The sequence below is a fragment of the Apis florea genome, unplaced genomic scaffold, assembly GCF_048593485.1.
Source record: "Apis florea isolate Af1SG1 unplaced genomic scaffold, ASM4859348v1 contig_3367_pilon, whole genome shotgun sequence".
In the NCBI taxonomy this organism is placed as follows: Eukaryota; Metazoa; Arthropoda; class Insecta; order Hymenoptera; family Apidae; genus Apis; species Apis florea.
Genome location: NW_028256746.1, coordinates 92,023 through 114,393, shown reverse-complemented (window position 1 = coordinate 114,393; position 22,371 = coordinate 92,023). Strand labels below are relative to the sequence as shown.

Below are 22,371 nucleotides of genomic sequence, written 5' to 3'. Positions count from 1 at the left end.
ATAAAAATAAAAAATATATATATATATATATATATTTCAATAACGGAAATTTAAAAATTTTTTTTAAACTACGAGTGTTTATTTAAAAAAAAAAAAAACAATTCTATCTGAAAAAATTCAGTTCTATCCTATATATCTCCTATATTTGTGTATTTTTTCGAACCTATCATCTTGTTCGATTTTTCTCCAAAGATTTACATTGATAAAAGTTGATCGATTTTGACTAGTGATTTCTTCTCCATTGTTGAAAGAGAAAAGCGCGACGAGGAAAAGACAAGTGAAAAAAAAAAACGAAGAAGATAGCAATAGTTGATCAAATCATTCGACCAACATGACAGCAGGCAAATTATTCGTTCAATATCTGTGGTTTAAACGCGAAAAATCGAACGATTCCGAAATGACATTAATCTTTCACCAACAATTGATTGTCCAAAGTGACGATATTTGCAAATTTTTCATTCTTCGATCTTTGTTTTTCCTATTTAAGCAATAACGAGCAAAATCACAATCATCAATGATTTTGTTAAGAAAGAATGATCTCCTAAGATTCTTCTCCATACATATTTAAATATGTATTTATAAAAGAAAGTTTGTTAAAGTCGCACATACGTTTGCTTCGCGATATAAAAAATTGAAAGCGTCGCATCGATCCATACGTATACGTCACCTGCTATTTTCTCTTCTCTTCTACAAATCTCGTCTACAAATTTTTTCTTTCGTTACAATGCATTTGTTCGTTTAAAAGAGAAACGTGGTCGATCGCATCACGATGAATAATTCGCTTTCTACCAACGATACCATTTTGCGTATACAAATACCTACATTCGAATTGATAAAACGAGTCGTTTCAAAATCCTCGTTTAATAAAAATATTCGACTTCGATAATATTGATGATGAGAAATAATAGCTCTTTTATTTCATTTTGTAAGCGCGATTTTCAAATATCTTTTTTTTTTTTTTTTTTTTTTTTTTTTACTTTTATATTATATTCATTCCATGCATTTGTTCCTGAATATATTTTCTACTGTATTACGCGAACGTTACAATCGAAAGATGGTGATGTTTGATAGATGCCTTTATTGTTTCGACAAATTCTGCTTCCACTGCTATTGTTGAAAGTATTTCATAAAATAAATATACAGCTCGTTAAAAAACTATATTAATTTAATTAACGTAGATACGCCGGAGGGGAAAAAGTTGAATGTCGAAAAGAGAACCTTGTGTTACTTTTACAAATTTCGTTATTTCACACGTTTGTAGAACTTGGTTGCGTATCGACCGTGCAACGATTCGAGAAGAGCAGAGATGCGATTCTTTTGATTTATACGTTGCAAAACTATCGTTACGTGATCCTTTATATTTCCTCTGTCAACATGCAGTTTACGTTGATATTAACGTTGATAACGATAAGTCATCGCGTCGTATAATCACGTTTCTATAAAGCTATTAATCATCATCGATTAATCATCATTGATTATGGATTACGAACGACGGATCATATTCATTTTATTTTACTTGATGATATCTCTTCATATTAGAATTATCGAATTGATCGAGGTTTCGATCTTTCTACGAAATATTTATGATCGCTAGATCGTTTATTACGTAAGATATATGCTTATTGCGGATCAGATATACACATATATTATTTCCTATTCGATTTGTTCTCGAACAAGACGTGAAAAGAAAAAAACAACGAGCGATCGATCGAGCAACGATATTATTCTTTATTCTTTAGAAAAGGAACAGAATTTCTTTGGAAAACGTTTAGAACAAATTAAACTTATCGTGAAATCATTTCGAAGGATTCAATTTAAAGTATATATCTATGCAATTATATTAATTCTGAACAAAAAATTTCATTTAGCTATCTTAAAATTTTCCACGCGAATGATCTCTTCTGTTCCTTCTGATCTCTTTTCAACCTGAATTCAAAAGAATACTTTGAAAGCTTTTTCAACAGTTCTTATTTCCTGTTTTTGCATTCTGAAAATGGGAAAAAGTACATTTATTTGTATGTTTATACATTAATAATAATAATAATAATAATAATTAGAGCAATCAATTTTGCGATGTCATCATCTAGCTCGATGTTTTCCGCTTGCTCATTCGTCAAAGTCATTCCCTTGCTCATCTGCATACGTCACATCAAGTACCAACGCTACGTAGATTGTCATTTGCATCAAACTGTATCGTCGCATTCATCGATCATTCCACCACAATTTGAAATTCGCCAGTCACGGTGTACGCGCGGAAATGTAAACATCTAAGACGCCAGATAATTTCGTTCGAATCCCTTTAAATATCGATGATAAACAAAATAAAAAATGAACAAAATGTTCTAATAATATCTGTGTTTGCGCATTTATTCTATCGTATTAACGACACGTATATCGATTTCTCGTAAACCTCGTTTCACGCTTATCGAGGATGGACGATCGCACGATAGATAAATAAGAATTTAAAACGTTAATGGCAATTAACACCGTGAATAATGAACCGTTGGAAAAGTTTGAACGTAGGACCGATTTCGATCGTTATCGTCAAGTATCCAGTGTAATTGGCTTGCCGAGAGGTAGTCCAAGCCTCTCGAATATTTGCCGAATTTCGTAGCCGGAAGTTTGACTGACCGTTCAACCACAGTTAGTAACCACATTTTGACTCTCGGTGGAGCAAGCGTATATTTGAAAACCGTTAGCGGTTCGACCTAAGTTGATCCTTATATGCCTCTGACACGCCGCAAACCTTTACTATATATTCGTATCTCATCCATTTCCCATATTATCCATATTACTTCTCACGTCCCGTGTTTTTTTTTTTCCAATTATATATATATATATATTTCGGTAAATAAGTATCGTAACGAAGTAAAAGTATATTTCGCATTCACGCATCGGATTATAGATCGCGTTACGAACAATTAACTGCAGGAATTTTTAATAAATTTTCATTCTCTTACGTTCCGAGTTCTTATTTTAACAATCTTGCACAAACTTGTTCTCTCCACTTTTGAAATTGACGTCTACTTATAGTCTTTAATAAGTTTTAGTTAAATGCGATGAGAAACTTGGAGACGTAAGAGGTATTTAACGTTTAAATATTGATATTCGGATATCCTATGGAATATTCGCCTCGAGGAAGAAATTCTAATTGCTCTAATTTTACAAAAAAAATTTTTTTTCAACACTTTACTTATTATTACATATCGAAACACGAAATATTATATTTTCTTCTATTAAGATTAAATTCGATGCATTTTATATATCGTTTTCAATCGCATATTTATCGATTTTTTCCCCTATAACAGTGCCAATTCTCGCTTTGATCATCGTTTTCTCAACTTATCTTTCTTTCTTTCTTTCTTTTCTTATTTTGCCCTTGCTTGCTAAGTTTTATATCACAAATATATTTGATTTTACAAAATCGAAAAAAGGAATTAGAAGAAGAAAAGCGATAGCTTTTCGCTCCATCGATACCTCGGTGGACGGTCGTTTTCATCGCGAAACACGTTCGGGAAGAGAGTCTCAGATGACTAGGCGGCTAACGAACCTGTTCATTTCCATTACGCAACTTCAGCTTTACGATATACGTCAACAGTTAAGTAGCGTAGAACGTTGAAAGCACACATGCACGTCAAATTTATAGTAATCCGTAATTTCCGAGTTTCCAGCACGAAGACTATCCTGCCGGCATTCTCAACAGAGACAATGGATTTCATTGGTTGACATTATATTTATATAAACGTATCTAACGCGTAATCGATGAAAAACACCGCGTTTCGACCAATACGCGATAATCGTTCTCTCGAGTCGATGGCGATGAACAGAAGAGAAACATCTTTCCCTGGTATTTTTCATTTAAAAAAAATCATATTTATCCGACAATTATGAAATAATCTCGAGAAATCGAAATGGTGTAGGATGAGGAAGGAGTTCATAGGTTTACGAGTACAAGGGTCATGGAATGGCGTTGATCGTTTCACCCTTCTTCCGTGTAACGTACAAATATCGTCCTGTCTCAGCACGATCCCGCCTCCCCCTCATAATCTACGAGAATTTCGTCCACGCTCGCAGTTTCGAATATTTGCATAAGCCCGAAGAAGTCACGCTTTACTCGTATCAAGGGATCAACGAATACAGCTAACTTGATTGGTTATTTATCGGGTTGCACAGCACTTTTCTAATTCTTTGGAAAAAAATTGGCGTAATTAAAAGATATCGCTCAAAATTACCTTTTATTTCAAGCGTTAAAATTAACGAAACGTTCCACGTATCGATACGAAGAATAATTTTATCATTTTAACGTTTTTCAAATTCACAAACAGCTCTTTATCGAGTTGCTAATTATCTCGTATTTCGTAATTTATAATTTATATTTTCCATACCTATATACCGCGTGTATCCGATAAAACTTAGTTTTCGTTACACGATATATCACATATTGGAGAAAGATTTTGGTTGCGTTTCATTGCGCGGTAATATTTTTTTAATTTTGAAATTAAACGGATACCCACACGCGGAAAATTATATACGCGTATAAAAAAAAAGTTCAATTTTTAATATCGCATTTTACGATCGCATTAGATTACTTCGTAATCTATATATAATAATAATGATAAATAATAATTTTTACACAATAATTTTAACAAGCATTTAATAAAAGGACAAAAATATTCGAGCGCGAAAAAAATTAAAAATGATCATCTTACGTTTTAATTTTAAGCATTTAACGATGCACTTTATCCGTTAACCGACCAGGGATAAACGCAAAATACGATATATTCTACGTTATAATTAACGCTTTGATCTCCGATCTTGAAACGCTTCTTCTTTGAAATTATTCATAATGGAATTCAAAAAGTTGCGTTTAAATTGTTATCGGCGGTGAATGGAAAGAAAGCTCTAACGGATGTACAAAGGGAGGGATTCATTTGCGTTTCGAATGCTTTGAAATTATGCTCGCGAACCAACAATTGTCCGAACAGTAAGCCTTTCGTCCGCCGGTAATATTCATTTTCCTTCGCCCGGTATTCGAAACTTTTGCATCGAGCTGCGAGAGGATTCGAGCGTTCCAAGCTTTTTCCATTTCCTGCTAAATTCCCTCCGCTAACGCTCGTAGTTGCGGTCCGATTTGACTTAACGTTTTCAACTCTTCCTTTTCTACCTTTATTTCTTCTCCTCTTCTAAATCTCTTTTCTCTCTCTCTTTTAAAAAATCATTTTATTTTTACGATATCGTGCGAGATTATTCCAACGTCGATCAATAGTAGACGCGTCTTCGTCATTCGTTTTTTCGCGTTGGAAAATCTTTGAAACAACGTTAACCGATTTTATCAACAGCGAGTGCACAATTTTTTACGTATACTATTTATAAATCGAAATCCTTCGTACATTTATTATCGTTGTTCCACCGACAGATTTTTCAAAGTTAATAGATAGGATGACGAATAATAATCTCCCAATTTCAAGTTAAAACGTTGGTTGACGTTGGTTGACGTTTCGTTACAATGTATAATATAAATAATTAATGCCAATGTCAGCTAAATCCATTTTTCTGGCCACAATCGATCGAATATTACGTTACGCGGAGAGAAGAATCGAGGACAAATTTTCGCCTATTCTATAATTAACCGATCTGAAATAGACACGTATTATTACAAAGTTGAAACCTCGTTCTTGCATCGCAAATTTCAGTTTCAAATTATCTATCTCCCCGTCTTGTTCCTTATTATAATTCAAATTTGTTCGAGTTCAAAGGTAAATAGAACTCCAAAATAGCAATTTTTACGTAACGAAATACAAATTATTATTCGGTAATTAGATTAAAAAGTTCCGATCGATTTCTCTCACGGGATAGACAATATACAGACGTATAGTTTGTGGAACGTTTCAACTTATGCCAACGTGGAACAAAGTTTTTAGATCGAATACAAAGAGGTGACGAGTTGCGACTAAACATGGGAACAGCTCGTGTCGACTCGTGACACGTTCCACGACCGATTGATTCCTATGATTGAGCTGTGTCGTTCCGTTTTGTCGCTCGTCCGATGTCGCTCGTTTTCACGGAAATATAGATCGGAAATTTTGAATCGCGGCGCTTTTAAAGAGACGGAATCGAAAAGCTTGGCAAATTGAAAAATAATACGCGTATAATTACGTGTGACGCGTTACGCTTCGTATTCCGCAAATAGTATTTACTTAACGCGATTGATAAATAAATGTCCCTCGGACAATTAGAGTAGATTCGTACTCTCGTCGTCGTGTCTCGATCCGGTCGAAATCCCCTTCAGCGATTCGAGAGAATCCCCCGCGCTTATCTCATACATCTACGACGATATCTATTATCTACCATCTTACTTCCCTTTCATTCTTACTTTCCATTCGTTCGTACGCGTATTTAAAGCGAAATAACACCCACGACGTAAAAATAAAGAGATACCTGTTTGAAAGAATAATTCGAAACGATCGAACACGTATATATTATGTATGAGAGGAGGAAAGGATTAAATTTTGTCGGAATTTTGATCGAATTCGTAGATAGGACGGGAAGAGCGTTCGCCAGGAAAGTTTGCTCGACTGGTTTTCATTCGAATTGGATTTAACCAAGTTTCTTGGGTTGCGCGTTAAAATTCAATCTTCTTGGCGTAAAGTATATATCCGAGAGCTTTTTGTTTCCTGGAAAAGTAATTAAAGCGGGATTTCACGTGGCAAGCTGCGTCGCGAAACAACGTAGGAAAGGGATGAAAGCTAGATATTCGGTTTACCCCCGTCGTCCTTTCGTGCGTGGCTGATCGCCGTAACAAAGGGGCATAAAAACGCATCCCTTTCTCTTTTCCAACTTTCTCTTCCGCTTCTATATCATTTCCTATCTATCGCATCCCCACAATGTCGTCACATATTATCACCGTGTCGAATAATCCCGTCATCGAAAGGGGCAATTTATCGTCGCACACCCTTTCGATTTTCCTTCCAATAAAAACCGTGCTCGGTCTTATCTTCTCGGCTAAAACTCGAACGCAACGTTTTTTCTCCATAACGTTGAACGAAACGTTGAAGAAACGTTGAAAGGAAGAGAAGGATCTCGATCCAAAATATTACAGCTTGTTTCAAAACGATTTACACAATTTATAAATTTAAATTTCCCTTAAAAACGAAGGGAATTGGAAAATCCCCTAAAAGTTAATCGATATAGGATACAGTTGAGAAATAATATAATTGGGATAAAATTTTGATCGTTCCGAGACTTTGATTTTCGAGAAAATCGAATTTGAAAATTGGTCGAGTAATAAACACGCGTTTATTCGATATATATATATATATATATTAGAGAAAAGCGAGGGAAAGAGGGATAAATAGGGATGTACGCGAGGATAAACGATGGTGGAAAGTACGCGCACGGACTGTGTTGCGAGCAAGAAACTGAAAGCGGACAATCTAGAATCAAAGTTTTAGAGAGTTTATCCGATAGAATTACAAAGTGAGAGTTTGGCAGAGAGTTTAATCGAGCAAAATGAGAATTATATAGCGTAATTAAATTATTATTGTTATCGTTTCTCTTATCAAATATGAATATTATTAGATATTACCGGTTTATTCGACGTTACACGTGTTAATTCTCATTCGCAAAACGATATAATTATCATCGAATAGCGTTTTCAAAATAATCTCTATGATCGTATGTGCGTTTACATCGTGCGATATTATTACGTAGGTATATCGTTCGAAAAGCATAGATTTCGAAAAAAAAAAAAAAAAGAAAAAAAAAGAAAAAAGAAAACTATTTCAATCATCCCTTTCTCTTTTCTCGATTAGAGAGAGTATGTTCGTCCGTATTGTAGTAATATTTTTTCTCGAGGAAAAATTAAAGAAGAGAAATATTTATATACACCACGTCTTATGGTATATTTCGCTTTCTTCTTAATTATAATCAACGCGTATTTCCTTCTATATTTATTAATTATTAAGTTCTTAAATACTAACCGCATAAATTTGGCGTGCCGTGGTATGCGGTTGCATAATTCATTCGTGAAACATACGCTTCGATTGCTATGACGAGCATGATTAATATTTGTTAGAATAACGATATCGCGTTGTGATATACATTTATAAATTATGTATTTAATTTTAGTTGATATTAATTGTTTCGCATAAATGAAACTGAACGTTGGAGTATTGAAATTCTATACGAAATTATACGCTGATGCGCACATTTTACATATTAACGTATACGATTTTAAATAGGATTATACAAAACTAGCTCTTCCTATCGACAAAAATATTATACCTATTACACTTCGCATTATTTTTGTCTACGCAACACGTGCAATTTTAAGAGTACTATGCTTAAAAATATAAATTACAATTAAAAATAACGTTTAAGAATAAAAGAAAAAAAAACGTTAATTATTTATATTTCGATCGATCGCGAAGGAATCGATCGCGGAAGAAATTTCATGGTCTTAATAGGAGTGTTGTTCGGATATCGATTCAGCATGCAGTTTAATAATGGAACAAGCTTCCCATCCGTCTTTCGAGCAGCGTGCTACTGACAACCGAAGCTATGGGATCTTGAGAGACAAATGAAACAAAAACAAGCACGATGGTACAAATGATAAAATAAAAGAAGAAGCTGGCACGCTCGGATAACCGTGCCTACGATAAATCTGTCAACGTAGTGAAATATGCATCCGAGGAGAACGCGCGTTCTACGCGATCAGACTTCGATGCTACCCTCCTCCTCCAATACCCCTCGTTACATCGAAAAACAGTTTTGAGGTTTTTCCAATGTTAAATGATCTCCCGTTAACAATTTCTCTTCAAAAAATCCGTCCAACTTTGATTTCACGCGCGCTTCTCCGATCGATACTGTTATTCGTGGAGGGAAATTACAAGGGCGGAGAATCGCTTCGGTATCGAGCATCGATGGATAAAAATATCGAGAATAAGCGATCAATAGGATCTGAATAAATATCCCCAGGAATATATCCAGATTTTTGTCTCGAAGGAATCCAATTCTTTACTTTTACGTGTCATCGGGAACGAAGAAGATAGGATGATTCCTTTACTTCTTTCCAGATATTTCACCGTTGATGCTCGTCCAATTAATCTTTGCCAACTTGTTTTCGAACAGCGAGGAAACAGGCGAATGTTGAGATTATTGGACGAGAAGCAATGATAGCGCGCGTCATCTCGAATGATCGACGATCTCTTCCGTTATTGCCTTCGCGGCGGATGTTTGCTGCAAATTCTTTCGCGGCAAACGACTAATATCCATTTCAAATGATGCTTCTTTTTCTTTCCATCAATTTTTCTAACGCAGAAATCTATCTTTCGCATCGTCAATCTATCGCAAATACGCGTTCGATTGTTGCTCGGTTAAATACCGTACGTAAGTAAAACATCTTGTCCCTCGACTTTTTACTCCTCGATCAATCACATTTAGCGAGCAATATTTTTCGTTCGAAAGTACTTACGATACGAGTAAACTACGACTCTCGAGTTTACAACTCGTTGCGTGTTAAATCGATCGAGCAGAGCCGAACGACGGCATATAATGTAAAAAATAACGTAGTTAAGCGACAAAGGTTACCATTATTGTGCGATCGAAGGAAAAGAATGACATCGAAGCGATAAAGCGAATAATTTAATACCAGTTCGATATATGGAAATGTATGCGTTCGTTTCATCGATCTCTCGTACAAATACACCTGTAAATACGATAACGAGTAAACGGTAACGATTTAAACGAAATTAAACAGAATTAAACAGTTATTTTACATCGTGATTCATCTTTGAAGTTAGTTGAGCGAGTAACTATGCGATTCATTCGTCATTGTATCCGTTCCAAAGCTTACGATATTAAACGCAAGTTTACGACGTTAAGATTGAAAGAAAGAAAGAACTCGGCACACACACACATATATATATATATATATTGGAGTTGATATGTAGGAGGTTGTACAGGTGGCAGCAACAGTCGCAGATCATTGGGTTCCATGCTACGAGTCGTATGCCGCAAAGCGTGGCAATCGATGCTCAGGCACGTTCGCCAGCTCCTGAACCTCTCTCTCTCCAATCTGGCTAACAGTCGCTAACCTGGCCAAACAACAGTCTCCAGATACGGTATAAATCGAAGCAATTTGCATAACATGTACGTTTCCACGCTTCTCGCACCAAATTCGTCGCAATAACGTACCGACTTGAAATTTATCTAGTTTCTACTTCGTTGCACGAATGCAAGAAATTTTATCAACGATACACGTACCGATAAATAATAATTCGGTAAATGTACGGCATTCTTACGGCTCGAGTTCGAAACGTAAGAAACACCCGTTTACGCTTCCTCGATCCATCATCTTCCGTAATCTCGTAGTCGATAACTTGCAGTTACCACCTCGAATCCCTTCACAGACGCGAACAAATTCCGATCCATAAATGTTGGTAGATGTAGAGTGCACATTTCCGTCGTACTTCGTAAGAATCACGGTTATTTATTCGTAGCAGACCTTTCCGAATCCTCTCAAGTTGCGAATATGTACGATGTTAAACTCGATGTCAAACTCGCGTATCATTTTACTTGTACGTATCTACGTGTAAAAAATTAAGTTTTTCCCAAATTTCTAATCGCTCGTTTTAATTATCGTATATACGTTATTTCGCTATACAGATTTTATTTAGGTTTTTCTTCGAAATAAGAATTTTCGATCGAACAATCAATCCATCGAAAGCGTAATCCGATAAAGATAGATTTGAAACGAAGCGAATCGTACTTTAACGAGTCGCGTTATTCTCGCCTTTGAACGAGAATTTTGAAATAATAGATTTTTTCTCTTTTTTATCGTACTCCGGACAAACCGATTGTCGCATAATTCATACAAACGGCGAACCACGCCAATCGACCACGAAAAGACTTATCGACGCATCGCAAACTCGCGCAGATACGAAAAACTTTCCGTGTGGATTCGATTTTGGAAGAAAAGGATTGGCGATATTATATCTATGGCGGGCGATGCAATGATCGTGTAAACTCTTCTTCGAATTTCAAGTTTCTAGAATTTTTGCCGTGCTTCTTTTAATCCTATTTATGCTCGAGTGTCGCTCGAGCTTCAAGTTCAAGGTGAATATATTTTTAAAGAAATCGAATCGATTTTTCCTCTTTTTGACCAAACGAAATCGTCGTTTTAAAAGTTTACCAAAGTTTATACGTCGCTCATATGCATGCGATTACGGGAAAGAAATGATCGTTTCGAGGAGGAGGGAATCACCGTGTTATTTAATCGTAAAATTAAATTGTTTCGCGTACGAATTCCTTTACATTGCAAATAAATCGTCGTCGAAATTGTTGTAAAGGGAAATACACTTTGAAACTGGCAACGTAATCTTCGCCACTTTGAAGATGCCAATTTGGCTTAGAAGCCTAATTCCATAGTCCTTCCCTATCGCGTATAGAGAGGAAGCTAAGAGGATTACGGTTATACATAATGAATGAATTATGAGGTTGTCCAAGGATGAAATGACAGGTTAATCAGGCTCGTTTACATCGTTGTAACGAGCCAATCACGCGTTATTTTACATTTCCAATTTTTTTCAATAAACATTCGTATTTAACTTTGACCGATTCTCGATTAGCGTGGTTATTTTTTGAGGATTAACGTAGATTAGACGAAAACAATTTTAATCGAATACATAAAGGGATCGCGATGCAACGATTCGTTAATATGCATATATTACGTTATTTTCTATAATTTGCAGTTAGAGATATTTTAGAGATATAAGTCAAAAATCCTATAATAAATTTGAATCACTCGACGCGCATTCGATTTAACGGAGTTAAATTTTACCTATACCTCTTCACCGTCTTTTCTTTATGTTTCTTCTGTGCATTCTTTATATTTTAATTATTTTCTTAAAAAAAAAAAAAAAAAAAAAAAAGAAAAGAAAAGAAAAGAAAAGTGATTATCCGGTGTGAAAATTGAACCGATAAATTTGCTTCCCCTTTCTACGGGAGTAGAAATATAAAGTCAATACGTGAGATAGCGTTCCGCGACAAGCTTGTTACTCCCGATCAAGGAGAATTCGTCGGAGCGTAAGCTCCGAGACAAGCCGTGACTCTACAAGAACGCCTTGCACAGGAATGCTTTTACCTCGAAGCTCGCGTGTCACTGACAGCGATACAACGGATCTTCTCCCACTTATGTACACCTATAATATATATATATATATATATACACGCGCATACGTAGTCGTGCAACTATCGTACCTACGTTTCTGGCAATGTATTCGTATGTATGCATTACGTAGCACGTTGAGTTTGCCGTGCGCTACTTGGGTCCAAGGTTTGTTCCACGGGCACGTACGCGTGGCACAAAGCTGGAGGAGAGACCGAGGAGACAAGCTTTGATCGCCCGCTAGAATCGTGTACACGGTAAATGCACTTGAACGTTAGCGCAGTGGCATGTATGTGGCAGGACGCAGCATGGGGATGATGCGACCATCGTCTACCGTTCTTCCTCTTTCCTCCACGCTTACGGTATACTCCATGGGCCAATCTTCCGTTCCGCTCGAATAGAAACACCGCAACATTACCTTCGTTTACCTCTTGTGCCGGAAAAATCGATCCTTCGAATCTCTTCTTATCTCGCGTATCAAAGTTAATTAAATTGTTCTATTAATATTCATCGTTATCTTTATATACGAATATCGAAATGAAAACGGAAGTTTGTTCGTTTCATAGGTATTCGAATAGTCGCTCGTTTTCTTTTTCTTTTTTTTTTTTTTTTTTTTTTACTACTACAATCATAACGTTTACATCTCGCATAAAATAATTGAAAACCGATACGAAGAAACGGATGATGCGTACAATTTTTGCTCGCATAATTGTAAAAATTTGTAAATATTTTTCAAACAACACGCAAAAGTTTCTACGATGTTTCATTCCAGATAGCGCTATATATCGCGAGATAAACCAAAATACTAGTCGGTTACCACGGAGATCGTGTAGTTTTCAGTACCTGTCCAGTTTCCCAGTGATCCCTTTATTATCCATTCGCTCTTTCTCGTTAACGAACACGCAATAGATAGGTATGTATTGGAAGCTATCCGCCGATAGATTCCGCGGATGGAAAAAAAAAGTGATTCCAGTTTGATGTCTCTTCGATTAAACTAAAAAAAGTGTCCAAACCTTAACGCGACACGAAAGGAGGAAATTTTTATTTTCTTTTTTTTTTTTTTTTTTTTAAATAACGCGAAAATTCACGGTATGTTAGAAATATTTTTAATAATTTAACATTTACGTGCCAATAGGCAAATACTTACTCGTTTCCGCTTTCCTTGTTTCGCTCGTAATCCGATAGCCTAAAGCGAGCCAATACATCAATGTATGAAATATCGCGTAACAGGGTTGGTTGGTTTCATCGTCACGAGAAAGGAGTTTGCTAGGAATGCAATTATGCGAGGATCCGCATTAAGTTTTAATCCGATCTAGTTTTATACTCGCGGAGAGTTTATGACCTGCGCGGAAAGCTTCTTAACGATAATGCGATATCTTGAGAGGATAGGACAGGCATTAACTTTACTACCCAAGGGGGCACAGGACCATGAAGGTTAGATCGAAGGTCCAAGGTGAAGAGGAACGGGATGCAGCGTCTTATACCATCCTAACTTAGAGCCAACCGCTCTACCGCATATTCTCTACTATTCTCTTAATTGTCAAACTTTGACGCTTCTCCTAATTTCTCTTCTTATCGCGTGCGCTTTATCGAGTAACCAATGCGCGCCCGTGTAATGATAATAACCAACCGTGAATATATCTTGAATTAAATCGTTATCGAAGCAAAATTCGTCAAAATTTTCGCAGCTATAGTTGTACCAATATCGAAACAAACGTATCGTCGATGCGATGGGAATAAAGAATCGCAGGTAAAACATTTTAATCACGCGCGATCGTGTTTCATATGTTATGTTCACGGTATATATAATAAATATACATATGCGTATTCTTTATTTTTGTAGGTTATTCACGGTGTTCACATAGAACCAGCACATGAAGTAAGAAAACGTAGTATCAGTCAACCGGTTAGAATCCTGTTGTCGTACGACGAAAGCGTTTACAGGTAAGTCGATATTTTCGATTATATCGTGTAACGTATCGCCTAAGGATGAGAATTGACGAACGATACGAATCAAAGTCTCTAACGACGTACGTATATACGCGTGTAATAATGATCGAGTCGCGATGTAATAATTATTCGGTGCGCATATAACGAATAACAAGATATTAGACTATATTGTACTATGATCATAAGATAAAAATCATTTTTAAGGAACGATAAGACGAAGGAGAAAATGAATAAACGATTGAGAAAATTCTCGGGTAAAATTTTTTGACAATTAACGTCATGAACAGAACGCGCGCGCGCTGCGTAAGATGCGGTTTGCTTCGTCACGAGTCACGACAAACTAACTTTTAACTTCGGGATTGTTAAATACTACCATAACGCCAACCTAAACTTTCCGAGTAGTGTTCCATGACTAGTTTCTATCCGTGCATTCATCCTGTTCGCGTATACGAGAGCGTAGTACAGGAGCGTAGAGTGAGTGTAGTCGAGAGTGTAGGACCGTTAAACCAAAGTTAATCGAAAACCGATTATACTAAGATCGAATATTCGAAAACACGAATTCGAGTTATTATTTTTATAGTAAATTTAATCGTTTTTTGATTTCGAAAATTTTGAAGATCGAGATAATCGAAACGAGTAATTTTTCCGCTTTTGCTTTCAAAAGCGAAAACACGAGAAAAAACATGGGAAGTTTATGAAATATTAGTAAAACGATGCTTTCACCGATTCGGTTATGGATATATATGGATATTTCAAGTTGATTCGGGAAATTTTTGCGCTCAATTTTCTATGAACGAAACGGAATTTTCGTTCCAGTTGTTCATCCAAAAACTGTTGTTGGTAATTAATCGCATTTTCTCGTTACCGATAATTAATCCCGCGTCGGTTGTATTCCAAAAATAAATAGAGAGAGAGAGAGAGAAAGGAAAAAGGAGAAAATTAACCGATACGATCGAATTTATCGATATCGTGGATCTCGTCTCTCTCTCTCTCTCTCTCTCTCTCTCTCTCTCTCTCTCTCTCCCGGGAGATCGGCAATGGTTGTCAATCGAATAGAAAGCGTTAAAATTTCCGTCGAGGACCGAAAAACTTGGATATGCGCCAGATGAACCACTGTCTGCATGTGTAGGTTCGGTTCACAACCGACGACGTACCTTTATTCAATTTGCAATTCACCCGTGACCGTCCACGATATTTGAAAAAGGTCTACTGTTTCGTTGGAATGGATCTACGCCAAATGTTTGTAGCTGATCAGAATAGGTAGCTACGCGTAGATATCAATATCCGTGGATCATCTTTGATATTTCGTAGAAGCTATAACAAGTAAGAGATTTCTGATTAAGAACGAAAATGGGGATAAAGATATTTCATCTTTCGAAAGAACTTTCTTTCTTTCGATTCATCCTAATCCCATTGCGATACGATAAAAACGAAATATATTGCGTTAAATTTTTCCAATTATCGATCTTTTAATAAATCGTTGTTCCAATTTCATCATGGATATATTATTCGAGGCCGAAATTCAAGTCATTTTGCGAGCGTACTAGTGGTCTCGAGTTCCGTGTGTGCCATTAAACATCGTAGTAAATGATCTCCCGTGAGAGATATTCTCAAAGTTTCGACGCAATCGCGTGAAAATTATCTTTCACGGTGTAAGGAAAAGGTAATGATACGTAAGTACGTTACTCGCTCTGGCCATGCGTCTCTCACTCCTTGATCCCTTGATATCGAGAACGCGGAATAAAGGAAATAGGCAAAGATCGAAATCTCTATCGGCTAGTTTTGAATTTTTAAAATATTTATTACATACGCTTTTTTTTAAAAAAAAATCGTAACATTTGATTCCCTTTTTTCACGATATTCGCTCATATAGATCAAAAATAAAATACGATAATCATTGTTTTCATTCGTGTCAATCATGCAAGATTCTATGCGTCAATCGTATGCGCGTTGATCAAACTATTCATTTTCATTTTCGATTTGGTCTTTCCTTTCACGAGTTCCAATTATCCAATGTTAATTTAATATGAGCAATACCTCGACGAGAGAATCGCGTAACATCTTATCGTTGATCCACCCTAACGAATCATGCGTCAAAGACGTATTCGTCATTTTCACGGATTTCATCGGTAAATCAAAGTCATATTGCATATTAAATTGCATATTTTTACGGATAATTTTATCGCTATAACTTATATCGACGACAACGAGAATCGATCGTTCCAAGTTACAAATCAATCACTTGGACTTTTCGCGTAGAAATCGCGAAATAAGAAGAAATTAAAAATTTGTTCTAAAAACCGACTTTAATATAATAAATAGAAAAAACTGTACCGTTTAATTCTCTTCTCGTTTCATCCCGATATCTCGATCGATTGCCAAGTTATAAAGAATCAGTGTCCATACGTTACGCACAGTACGGAGAAGAGCCACGTTTTTCCCTCCAAGTGCTATGTTACTTTTTCACCAGAATCCACCATTTGTCCGAAACTTGGGATATGTCGAGAGTGAGGCGAGATACGAGCAGAATGATGCAACAATGCAATACGAACGAATAAGCAACAAAGACACGGTAAACGTAAATTAAAATAATTTATAATTTCGCAGTTCTAATAGTCGTTCATTCGTTGATCGAAACTTGTATTGTCGAGAAGTACGATAGTCCGAAGTTGTAACGGTTTAAACTTTTTTTTTTTTTTTTTAATAGAATTTGATCGAATTTGAAAGAAAATTACGCGATAGATGTATCTTTACGAACATCTTATTAATTACACGTCGAAATTGATTTAAAACTTATCTTATCTCTGCTCTGCGAGTTGAATCTTTATTTAATCGATCCTCGAGTTCGGTTATACGTTAATTAATCGAAATGAGTTTAATGGATTTCTAATCTCGTATAATCTCGTATGCGCATTCGTCAATTCTGATAATTAATCAAAATTGACAGTTTTCCGTCAAGTTTTTAGATAGATAGTTCCGAAGCGAAATAAATAAAGAGAGTGGAGATAGAGAGGATGGAGAGCGATGGTTTGTAAAATATTGACATTTTTCGAAGACAGAGCCTTTCCTCCTCCTAAGCCTTGGCGACGAAAACACACGCGTACCATTTCCTCTCGTCTCGTCAAAGGACCGTCCTAATTGGCCGTTTACATTCGCGCGTGTAAATTCTACCATTCGACCATGGTTTCTCTCGCTTTTCACCAGACTACGCACACTCTCTTCTAACCCTCTGCTGCCGCCTACCCGTCTACCATTTCTACCTCTCTAGCCTTCGTTTCGGTCAATGTTTATCCTCGCGCAATGGTATACGTAGATATACAGTGCGAGAGTACAGTTTGGGTTGGAATGCCCCCGAGCGGCATCTCGTAAATTCACCGCCTGTACTCCGCGATCGTAAATTAACCATAATATTCATATGTGCTTATCGGCACTGTTAATTACATCGCACATGTTTCCCACTGTTCCGAACTGTAATGCATTATATCGCGTATCCTAGTTGCTAGAATCGTTTCAACGTTTCTTCTTCGCGAAATTCTCAAATTTTCACTGCTAATGACAAATTTAAAGCAATTCCAATATCATATACATATGTATCTATAGATAAAATCGATCTATCTATCTATATAGATATAGTATATATATATATTTTTTCTTTTTTTTCTTTTCTTTTTTGAATTCGAAACGACGAATATTTGGTAAATGAAATTCCTTTCGATCGAAAATAGAGCTGAAATCTGTAAAAATTGCACTACTTTTCAAACTACTCATAACTCTTTTTTTTTTTTTTTTACTCCTTGAAACCAACTTGAACGTTTTCCGCGTCGTTAATGAACCAAACTTTGATATTGCTTTTTTAAGCAATGCTTACCACCTTTCCCGTTAAACTTCATAACGAACTTTGATAATCGTTTTATCTCGTAACTCGTTCTTTAAATATTGTGATATTTTTAAAGAAAATGATATTACAGAGAAAGAAAATTTAACCCGTGATAGATATAATCTTTCAAATTATGTTATTAATTATAATTTTCGATATTCGAAAATTCGATTGCATTATTATTAGAGATACGATTCCTGATGCACGGGATGGAAATATCTCGTAGTCTGATTATTATTGATCGTCGATTATTATTCAGTCGATTAAAATTTAAAATTATCTTTGCAAAGATCAATATATATCATATTTCTTCTTATCCACCATTCATGGCCAAGCAAAACGTTACGTTCTTCCCCCATTCTTCGCATACTCATCTCGACTTTTTTAAATTTTCTTTCATCTAGTAGTCTAGAACATTAGAAAAATAATCTCGCAGCAAGACACAAATTTGTATTCTTTACTTATCAAAGCGGTTGAAATATTTATTTTCTCGCGTATTCGATCGATAAGATAAAAATTGCTTATTCGCGGGTAAAAAAAAATTCTTATTCGTATACATACGATTTAAAATCCACGTGGACTACAGAGTATTATTTACGTTTATCCACAATAGATTGTGCGATCGATTATTTTTATTTTTCATTAAAACTCATTAACAGTGTCGTTCGATATTGCAATCACGCATGAATCGACATTCGAACCTCGTTAATTATCGTAATTAATCCGGCTCATTTCCAGCTGTTTTTGATTAATTCCTCGTTTTATCCATCCGGTACGTATAAACACGCTTTGCAACTAAAAACGAAATAAATCGGTTCGCATCGTACAGAAACATCGTAACATATTTTCATAGTTTAACGGAAATCGATCAAATAAATTATCGACGAGGTATATTTCTGAAATTTGTTCGAAACTCGTTGTCGTTGTCAATAATCGATATAATATAATATATTTTTTCCAATCGATAAACAAAGATGATACGTTTAAGAATGATCCATTCAAAATCGCAAAATCTCGATCACATTTCTAATCGAAACGAACGTTTCGTTATAATCGAAGACAAAGAGTATTACGCGAGAATCGTATTACAGTTGATCGCGCGGCAACCGATTCTCATGCTATTCAACTTGACTTTTGCAACATATTTACTTTCACCTACTTGGCCTAGAAAGTGCAGTCGGGTGTTAAGAATTACGAAAGCAAAAGTAACGTCTCCGATATGCTATTATTATCATCGCTACCAGGCAAGCATAGATGGAAAAAAAAAAAAAATATTCAAAATTATAAACGAAACAATATACTTTTATTCGACCATCGTTCAACTTTGATTACGTAACGATTCTAATCGATAATAATTACGATTTCGCGTAATTATATTTATTATACGATTATAGCAATCGTATATACATTGCAAAGTTTTCCTTTTTTTGATTCCATTCGTATTTTGACAGATATAGAAACGACGTACCCTCGGTTTCACGCGATAAATGTCGATAATGGATAAGCATCGATCAACGTCCCTTGATCCTTTTTAATGTTAACCGTGGACGGGGAAACGCGGCGCAACATGCACGTGTCGCGCTTCAAATTAATGCGTACAATATCGCGCGCGAGCAACCGTTCGTTCGGTCAGAATTTATATATGCGTGTAAAAATCACGCAAGTTTGAAAGGAACGAGGACGGTGACCGTTCGCTTCGAGAGAGACGAATCGAGCGAGCGGGATCGTCGTTACGGACACCTGCGCCAAAATCGGCCCTATTTCTACCATCCACGTCTCTATCTATCTACCCCCCTACGTATACACACACGCTGCTGCTAAATATTCACTCGAGTACGTTAACGTGCCGCTAACTTCTTCCGACATCGAGATAAGTGGACAAATTGCATTTCGCTCCACGTTTGCTTTAAACGCCATTTCCCGATCGACCGTGAAATCTGTATCAAGGATGAATAGACTCGTAACAGGCCTCGACTCTGTGTAAATTACTCGCTCGTTTTCAGAAACGCGTCACGAATTCGGGAAACTTCCTCCTCGTATATGTATATATATATATTTGTTCTTTAGACTTTGAACAACCAGAATCAAATAGATTCGAGCGAAGGAAGATTCAAACGTTTGGTAAACACCCAATAGGATTGCACGTTGGAAAATTTCCAACGTTGCGAATCTTTATTTCTCTCACGCTTCGATATTCTTCGTCGATGATATCGTTTCGAAACGAATAACCACCTTCTTCCATACAAACAAATTTTACGTTACGTAAACGCTTAAATAATAATGTTTTCCGTGCCGATTGGCACAGTTAATTAAAGGAATAAATTTTAACGTAGTTTATCGTCGTCGGATCAAATATTAAAATGCAAATTAAGAATGGTAGTGGGTGGAAAAGTTGGTTGTAGGTGCGGCCTCCCTAACGGCGGATATTTTTACCGTGAAATAAATCAGAGTTATTGTTTTCCGGAGAGCTCGCAAACTCAAGCGGATACACGCCCCTTCACGAATTGCTCTGCTAATGAGTTTCTGTACTACGTGAAAACATTTTTTGCTGGTAATTAATTAAATCACCAACTTCAACGACAATGTATGTGTACGCGCGACAGTTCGTTCCCGCGCGATTTCCGTGTAAAATTAACATTTATGAAAAATTTTGCGATATCTTGCTATTTGTTGCGATACTTTTTCTTTTTATTATTATTATTTCACGTAATATCGCGTTTTATGCTTATACATATATGTGTACGATAGAAATCTTCGATATGGAAAATATATATGGATTAATTCTTGTTCAAAAATCACATACCATAAATTACATAGAACACGGATAACACGGGTTAGACGGATTATAATAACCGCGAATACTTATTTCGTTCGAATGTTTATTCGTCGTTTCACTACTCGTATCTACTCTTGGATAGAACAAATTTTGGACCGTAAAAGATTCGAAAGGATGAGAAAAATTTCAGCTTTTCTTTAATTTTTCGATCCACGTACGAGGCGCATCGTCGCATTCGATATTTTTATGATACGAAAAGTGCAGATTCCTCGATCGTTGATCATCGATCACGTTTAAACTTCGTCTCGCGTGCATAATACGTGTCCAAACGTGTTTATCAAACGTTTAAACATTAATCTCTCGGTAAATAATTCAACGGTAAATAACAACAAATTTGACGTCGTTACGTAATGTATCAGGACGAAAATAAAATTGCGATTAATAAAACGAAGAAGAAAGAATACGTTCTCGTTAATCTTGATAAACGCTCTTCGGCTTATACGATGATGCTTTATTTTTATTCGTATTTGATTCCGGTTGGTGATTCTCGAGACGTGGTCGCTCGTCCAGGATGCAAATGATGCACTCTCCAGAATTAAAGTGTCTGGTGCTACACCTGCAGTCGAATGCAACCATGTGAAAGGGACGACGCGGTACCCCTCTTTGGTGGACGAGTACATCTCGCATAGTTCAGACGCTTTTTCCGTTTTCCATTTGTTAAATTCTCTTCTCTGTCGACTCTCTTTTCTCTCTCTCTCTCTCTCTCTCTCTCTCTCTCTCTCTCTCTTCTACAACGCTTCGTGCCAATACACGTTGTTCTATTTATCGTACATGCACGTTCAAATATTCGATATTTATCGCTTTTTGTTTTATTATCAAAATAAATTACATATCGGCGATATAAATTATTATATTATTTATATACTTTAGACGGCAAAACTAATCTTACCGCATCGATAGTACCCAAGAATCGGGATTATCGAAGGATGACAAGTTTCGTACAAGTATAGAGAAATGTGGGAGAAAGATTATCGGCATACAAGTTGTAAATATACGTATATCAAGTGTGGTAGGGTAAGGTTGGGAAACCGAACAAGCGATCGCTTCTAAACGTCCCCGGAAATCCGTTGATCGTGATAGATTTGTGCATAACGTCCGTAAAGTTGCAGTATACCGCAAGGTTTATGGTCTACTCTTAGCCCCACGAGACTCGCGCATCGTTCGCATTGCCTCTATCCTCGTATAGTTATAAATCACTACCGAATTCCTGATTCATTGGACATTCCGTGAATATGCGGATTTTCCTGCGAAATATCCAATTTAACTTATATCTACGTATATTCGACGTATAACGACTTTCTTCCATTTTTACGGTTACGAGATACGTTACAAGAGGCAATCATCGATTCTCGTTGTTTGGAAATTGAAATGGAAAGTTTGGTCGAGAATTATCGAAAATTACGATGGAAAAATGAAAAGGGAGGGGAGCACAATTTTGCAATTTTATCGATAAGAATATTTTTTCATTCGATCGCGCATTCTTCAATAATATAATTTCTATTGACGAGTTTCGAATTAATCACAGTTTTGCATACTTATCGC

At 36.2% G+C, this 22,371-nt stretch overlaps 1 protein-coding gene across 3 annotated transcripts in view; it reads left to right on the top strand.

Moving 5' to 3' along the window:
* The window catches only part of Invadolysin (leishmanolysin-like peptidase, invadolysin), an 89,373-nt gene that overhangs the window by 41,780 nt on the left and 25,222 nt on the right, over positions 1 to 22,371 (top strand). For all 3 annotated transcript variants that reach the window (XM_086911752.1, XM_086911751.1, XM_086911750.1), the window contains one exon: positions 14,010 to 14,110. In XM_086911752.1, coding sequence (XP_086767878.1) covers positions 14,010 to 14,110 — 101 coding nt within the window. The remainder of the gene's footprint in view (positions 1 to 14,009; positions 14,111 to 22,371) is intronic.